A 7,521-nucleotide genomic window follows, 5' to 3' on the forward strand; every position below is an offset into this window, starting at 1 on the left:
GAGCTAGAGTGGGGCGGGGCCTGGAGGGGGGACGAGTTAGAGTGGGGCGGGGCCTGAAGGCAGACCGAGCAGGAGTGGGGTGGGGCCTGAGGCGGGGCCTGGAGGGAGGGCAAGCTGAAATGGGGCGGGACCTAAGGGGAGCCCGAATCTAGAGTAGGGTGGGGCGGAGCCCAGGGCGGGGCCTGGAGGGAGGTCGCGCCTAGAGGAGCAGGGCCTGGGGCGGGGCCTAGACGAAGGCTGAGCTTAGAGTGGGGCGGGGTCTGGAGCAGGGTTTGGAGGCAGGCTAAGCCTAGAGCGGGGGCGAGGCCTGGAAGGAGACTGCGCCTAGGATCGGGACAGCGTCTGGATCGGGGCCTGAGGGAGGCCAAGCCTATGGTGCGGCAAGAGGAGGCCTGGAGAAAGTCCACGGCTGGAATGGGGGCGGAGCCTAAGGCGGGGCGGATCGAGCAAGGCGCGGGCAGGGCCTGGGGTGAAGGCGGAGTCTGGGAAGAGACTGGTCAGGGAAATGGGGCGGGACTAGGAAGATGGGAGGAGGCTTTGAGTGTGAGGGCAGGGCCTGACAGTGGGGCACGGCCGGGAGGACGGGCCGAGCCTAGAGCTGGGGTGGGACCTAGGGTGAGGGCAGGGCTTGTGATGGGGGCGGGGTGTAGAGGGCGAGGAGAGGCCTGGAGAGTGAGGGTGAGTCTGGAAGGAAAGAGTGGGTACTGGGTAGTCAAGTATGGGATCCTGGAGAGACTAGGGAGGAAGTGTTGAGAAGAGGAAGTGTTGAGAAGTGGCCTGGATGGTGTGGTCGGGGCCTAGTGAGACTTTGGGCATTGTTTTGTTGACTAGAGTTCTAGTGTCTGTAGGGCTGGTTCGGAATGGAGCAGATCTTACCCACTAGGGAAGGGCCATGGCTAGGCTGCAGGTGGGCTTCAGAGATGCAGCAGGCAGTCTTAAAGTATTTTGGGGTGGGGTCAGGGATGAGCGAACCTAACGACTGGGACGGACCGGTCTTTAGAGAGATCGGTAGAGGATTGTGTTAAGAGTTAGGCCAGTCGCGAGTGGCTCACGCCTGTAATCCCAGCGCTTTGGGAGGCCAAGACGGGAGGATCACTTGAAACCAGAAGTTCGAGAGCAGCCTAGCCAACATGGCGAGACCTCATCTCTTAAAAAGAAAAAAATTATCTTGGTGTGGTGGTGGGCATCTAGTCCCAGCTACTCGGGAGGCTGAGGTGGGAGGATCACTTGAGCCTGGGAGGTTGAGGCTGCATTGAGCTATGATCACAACACTGCTCTCCAACCTGGACGACAGTGAGACTCTGTCTATAACAAAAAGAAAAACACGGATGGTGTTGAAGAGAAAAAGGGAGGGCGAGTGGTGCTGAGGAACTGGGGCCTTGTCTAGATGAACCTGGGGCAGGCATACCGGGCTGAGATTGTGAGAGAAATGGAAATAAGGCCAAGAACTGGGGCCTGGGCCACTGAAATATATTCAGAGGGGTGGAACTTGGAGGGCGGGAGCAGGTCTACTTCTTTGGGAGGGTTCGGGGCAGGGTCACTGCGTCCAGCATGGGATGCGCTCAGGATGGGACAGGGGTTGGGAGGGCCACTGGAGCAGGTCTAGATCTCAGAGGTGGGTGGGACTGACGGGGACGGGGTGGGGCTTATGGAGATCGCTTTGAGTTAGGGGATCCGGTGGAGGCCGCGCGTTAATGAGCCAGGAGAGAATCCCTACGTTGGGCTACTTAGCTGTGCGCGGGGCTCAGCTGTCAGGTAAGGAGCCTCGGGTCAGGTTGAGGTTAAGGCTGGCCCGAGGCTTCGAAGCCAGATTAGGGGCTCCAGCCACCTCTCCAGAGCGTGTGATTATAAATTGGGATTCCTAGAGCCCCAGAAAAATAGCCGGCTTTGTTGCTTTTGGGGGATGCGGTAAATGGGACGTGACGGTTTGTCCCCTCTGGCTTCCCGCTAATCTGCCTTCACAGGAGACGCCAACCAACGAGCTGAGCGTCCAGGGCCCCCCCGAGGGGGACACGGACCCGTCAACGCCTCCAGCGCCCCCGACGCCTCCCCACCCCGCCACCCCCGGAGATGGGTTTCCCAGCAACGACAGCGGCTTTGGTGAGGGCGGGCCTAATGGGGCAGGAGGGGGCGGGAGCCATGGGACGGACGGGGCGGGGCCTATGGGGTGGAAGGGGCTGGACCGGAGGGCGGGAGCGCCGCCGGTGCCTGCGGCCTGACTGCGGTCTTCTGCCGCAGGAGGCAGTTTCGAGTGGGCGGAGGATTTCCCCCTCCTCCCCCCTCCAGGCCCCCCGCTGTGCTTCTCCCGCTTCTCCGTCTCGCCTGCGCTGGAGACCCCGGGGCCACCCGCCCGGGCCCCCGACGCCCGGCCCGCAGGTACCATATCCTCGGCCCTGCCCCTCCTCTGCCCATCTCTGTCCCCCTGTGTTCCACTGCCAACTTCTTGTGACCATCTTTCAATGTCCCTGCCTCTCTCTTCCCAGTCTCTTCTCTCTCCCCTCTCAGTCAACAGACACCCCACCCAGCTCTGGAACCAGCTCAGACCAGGCGATGTCCATCAGACGGTCGTAGGCAGGCAGGCCGGCTGTCCCCCACCCCCGAGCCTCAGTTTCGCCTTCTGCGGGGATTCCCACCACCCTCAACTCTTGCCCATCTTTGTCCCATCTCTGGGCTCGGACCCCGGCCTGGCACTTGCGGGATCCTGATCCCACCTCTGGGGAACACGGTGCTCAGGGGCAGACAAGGAAAGAGAAACCCAGAGTGCTCAAAGCCGGTTGGTGTGAACCAGAGCAGGGAGGACACAGCTGGGGGTTAGAGAGCAGTCACAGCGGCACCGCTGCTCTCGCGTGGACCCTGCAGTGCCTCACCACAGTTTAACCCATTTAATGTTCATTGCGATCCCATGGGGTGGATTCTAGTCTCGTCCTCATTTTTTTTTTTTTGAGACGGAGTCTCGCTTTGTTGCCCAGGCTGGAGGGCAGTGGTGCAATCTAAGCTCAATGCAACCTTTGCCTCCTAGGTTCAAACGATTCTCCTGTCTCAGCCTCCCAAGTAGCTGGGTTCACAGGCATGCACCACCATGCCCAGCTACTTTTTTTGTATTTTTACTACAGACACAGTTTCACCATGTTGGCCAGGCTGGTCTCTAACTCCTGACTTCAAATGATCCGCCCACCTCGGCCTCCCACAGTGCTGGGATTACAGGCGTAAGCCACTGGGCCTGGCCAATCTCGTCCCATTTTACAAACGAGAACACCGAGGCACGGAAAGAAGTGAGGAGCTGGGATTCAAAGAGGCAGTTGCTGGGCCTCTGAGTCTGTGCCCTCTCTAGTAGCGAACATTGGTCAGGTTTCTTTCCTGGAGTTTCATATGCACCATATCGTTAATCCTCGTGGCCACCTTGGGAGACGGATCATGTCGCCCCTAGTTTCCAGTTCTTAGCGACGCTAAGGCCACTCTCAGGGAGAGGAGGGCACACTGGCAGGTCCCAGCGCAGGACTGGAACGGGACTGGGCTCTCTGCTGCCCCCTGCTGCCGAGCCAGGGAACACCCCAGGACACAGGGCTTGTACCCATCCCGGCGGAACAGGTGGTGCTCCCCGGTGTCAGAGCTAAGGTAGAAGGCGCCACTGAAGGGTTTCACTCCTACCTCCCCAATCTTGCCTGAGTCCAGATATTGTCCCTGCCATTTCTTACATGTGTGACCTGGGGCAAGTCGCTTTCCCTCTCTGTGCTTCAGTTCCCTCATATATAGAGTGGGAATGATAACAGGATCTAATTCATAAGATTGCTGAGGGAATTAAATGGCTTAATCCTCCTGTGTATGCATGTATGCAGCACGGAGCCTGTTCAAGCAGCAGCAGTCTCTAACCATTAGCAATTATTATTATTTAGTTAGTTAGCTAGTATTTTTGAAATGGAGTTTCACGCTTGTCGCCCAGGCTGAAGTGCAATGGCGTGATCTCGGCTCACTGTAACCTCCACCTCCCGGGTTCAAGCAATTCTCCTGCCTCAACCTCCTGAGTAGCTGGAATTACAGGCACCCACCACCACACTCGGCTAATTTTTGTATTTTTAGTAGAGATGGGGTTTCACCATGTTGGACAGGCTGGTCTTGAACTCCTGACCTCAGGGGATCTGCCCGCCTCAGCCTCTCAGTTGGGATTACAGGCGTGAGCCACCGTGCTCGGCCCTGTTAGCTATTATTATTATTAGCTATTACTGCACTTAAAATGAAGTCGATGTTTTGTGATCATCCTCTGCGTGCAGGTGCCGTGCTGGGCACAGGGGATTGTGTGTGGAGGAAGACGGGTGAGCCTGCCTGGCCCTCCCTGCAGATGCTGACCACACGCTGCTATGACACATGAGTAACTGCAAACTCAGGCTTGCAGAGAAAGCAGATGACAAGAGGAAAGGGTTTTATTTTCCCCTTAGAAGTGTCATTTAAGGCCAGGCGTGGTGGCTTACGCCTGTAATCCCAGCACTTTGGGAGGCCGAGGCAGGTGGATCACCTGAGGTCAGGAGTTCAAGACCAGCCTGACCAACATGGAGAAACCCTGTCTCTACTAAAAATGTGAAATTAGTTGGGCGTGGTGGCACATGCCTGTAATCCCAGCTACTTGGGAGGGCGAGGCAGGAGAATCGCTTGAACCCGGAAGGCGGAGGTTGTGGTGAGCTGAGATCACGCCATTGCACTCCAGCCTGGGCAACAAAAGCGAAACTCCATTTCAAAAAAAAAAAGTGTCATTTAACTGGGGACTGGAAGGATTGGTTGTCATTAACTAGGTGAAGGAGAAGGGGACTGCATGCTGGCAGAGGGGACAGCTTGCACACAGGGCCTGAGGCAAGAGAGAGCTTGGTCTGCTCAAGGAACAGAAGGAGACTGGTGTAGCTGAGGGTTACTTAGAGCGCATGGAGGGCTGAGGAGTGAGGGCAGGGGCTGCACTGAGGACTAGGACTTTGTCCTGGGGGAGCTAGGGAGCCATGGAGGACTATAAGCAGGGGAGGGAAGTCAATGTTGGGTGTAGGAAGACTGCTCTGGGGCCTCTTGGGGGCAGAAGGGCAAGAGTGGGAGCTGGGAGGCTGGGGAGAGGCTGGGGAAAGCACAGTGAGCCAGGGCCATGGGAATGGAGAGGTTGGACAGGGCAGAGAGTCAAGGGCGGGCGGGACAGAGCTGGGGGCTGACTCTTCCTTCCCTTGGCTGCATCCTCAGGCTTCACTCTGAATGTCACTTCCTCCCTGAAGCCGTCATCGCAGGGCCTCTGTGAGGACAGGGTGGGGGTGCATTCCAGGGTATGGGGACACTGCCAAGTGGTGAGTCAGGGCTGAGCTGGCAGGGCCGGCAAGCGAGAATGACTTCACCTTTAATCATCAGCAGAGGAGATGGAGGGCGCAATCGTGCCAAACCCCAAATCCCTTCGCTCCGTTGACAAATACTTTTGCAGCAGTGTGGGCTACGAGCTGCTGCGCCTATCTGGCTCCCAAGACCACAGTGTGGGGGCCTGAGGCGGGTCCTCTCCTCTGCCCTGCTCAGCGTGGCTCTGTCCACTTAGCAAACATTTACTGGGTACTAAGAGACGCCACATACCCCAGAGTCTTCATGAAGCATGAAGGTCATGCTTCCCATTGAAAGAGGGAAACTGAAGCTCAGGGACTGGGAGGGAGGGCAATGATTTGACCCAGGCCCGCCAGGTAAGAAGTACAGGGTGGAGCATGAGGGAGCCTGATATGAGGCCCCCAGCGAGAACCTGCACCTCCCGGACCTTAGTTTTCTGGTCTGTGCAATGGATGAGGCTTTCATTCCGCTCGCCCAGGGAGGTCAGAGCTAGAGTCATGGGAAAGTTTGGTCGGAGTTCCTGGGGAGAGCTCTTTCCACAGGGAAAAGGGGTGCTTTGTGCCAGATGGGCTGCTGGGGACACAGCAGTGACCACAGCCCCTGTCATCACTGAGGTTACATTCTATAGGAACAAGCAGACAGGAAGCTCCTCCACAAAGACAGGGCAGGCCGGGCGTGGTGGCTCACACCTGTAATCCCAGCACTTTGGGAGGCCGAGGCGGGCGGATCATTTGAAGTCAGGAGTTCGAGACCAGCCTGGCCAATATGGTGAAACCCTGTCTGTATGAAAAATACAAAAATTGGCCGGGCGCGGCGGCTCATGCCTATAGTCCCAGCACTTTGGGAGGCTGAGGTGGGCGGATCACGAGGTCAGGAGATCACGACCATCCTGGCTAACACGGTGAAACTCCGTCTCTACTAAAAAAAATACAAAATATTAGTCAGGCATGGTGGCAGGCGCCTGTAGTCCCAGCTACTCAGGAGGCTAAGGCAGAAGAATGGCATGAACCTGGGAGGCGGAGCTTGCAGTGAGCTCAGATCGCGCCACTGCACTCCAGCCTGGGTGACAGAGTAAGACTCCATCTCAAAAAAAAAAAAAAAAAGAAAAGAAAAGAAAAGAAAAAGAAAAATAGAAAAATTAGCTGGGTGTGGGTGTGGTAGGCAGGCACCTGTAATCCCAGCTACTCAGGAAGCTGAGGCAGGAGAATTGCTTGAATCCAGAAGGCAGAGGTTGCAGCAAGTCAAGATCCCACACTCCAGCCTGAGCAACAGAGTGAGACTCCATCTCAAAAGAAACAAAAACAAAAACAAAACAAAACAAAAAAAACAGGGACAGGTTGGCCGGACACAGTGGCTCATGCCTGTAATCCTAGCACTTTGGGAGGCTGAGGTGGGTGGATCACGAGGTCGGGGGATCGAGACCATCCTGGCTAACATGGTTAAACCCCGTCTCTACTAAAATTACAAAAAATTAGCTGGGGGTGCTGGCAGACACCTGTAGTCCCAGCTACTTGGGAAGCTAAGGCAGGAGAATGGCGTGAACCCAGGAGGCGGAGTTTGCAGTGAGCTGAGATTGCGCCACTGCACTGCAGCCTGGGCGACAGAGCGAGACTCCATCTCAAAACAAAACAACAACAACAACAACAACAACACAAACAAGGACAGGGTAATCCCAGAGTGACAAACGCCAAACAGTCAGAGGGAAATGAGTGAGAAAGACTGGAGCGTGCAGGGGTGACTGCTTGACTCAGTATGGTTGGGGAAGGACTCAGTGGAGGGGATGCTGCAGGTGGGGCCTTAGTCACGGGGGAAGAATGTTCCAGGCAGCGGGAACAGCACGTGCAAAGACCCTGGGGTGGGAGCGTGCTGGGAGCACTGGAGGAACAGCAGGAGGCCCAGTGGCTGGAGCAGAGGGGAGAAGAAGGGTAGGTGAGGACAGGGAAGAAATAGCGGATCTTTTGGGCCACGATGGGTGAGGGCTTTGCTTTTCCACTGAGTGACTTAGAAGGCATGAGGCTGTCCCCCTAGTAATTTCATGTCTCTCTCTCCTCCGTCCATCTTCAGGCCCCGTGGAGAACTGATTCCCCGAAGACCCGACCCCCCTGCACCCTCAGAAGAGGGGCTGAGAATGGAATCCTCTGTGGACAACGGCGCCACTGCCACCACCGCAGACGCCGCCTCCGGGGA

At 56.9% G+C, this 7,521-nt stretch overlaps 1 protein-coding gene across 1 annotated transcript in view; it reads left to right on the plus strand.

Moving 5' to 3' along the window:
• Positions 1–2,705, plus strand: part of LMTK3 (lemur tyrosine kinase 3) — a 23,131-nt gene extending 20,426 nt beyond the window's left edge. Inside the window, exons 15-18 of the mRNA XM_011946541.1 lie at positions 651–678; positions 1,965–2,100; positions 2,239–2,376; positions 2,506–2,705. Of these exons, the coding sequence (XP_011801931.1) occupies positions 651–678; positions 1,965–2,100; positions 2,239–2,376; positions 2,506–2,705 (502 nt within the window). The remainder of the gene's footprint in view (positions 1–650; positions 679–1,964; positions 2,101–2,238; positions 2,377–2,505) is intronic.
• The last annotated feature ends 4,816 nt before the right edge of the window (positions 2,706–7,521 follow it).

The sequence above is a fragment of the Colobus angolensis genome, unplaced genomic scaffold (assembly GCF_000951035.1).
Source record: "Colobus angolensis palliatus isolate OR3802 unplaced genomic scaffold, Cang.pa_1.0 Scaffold25, whole genome shotgun sequence".
Classification (NCBI taxonomy): Eukaryota; Metazoa; Chordata; class Mammalia; order Primates; family Cercopithecidae; genus Colobus; species Colobus angolensis.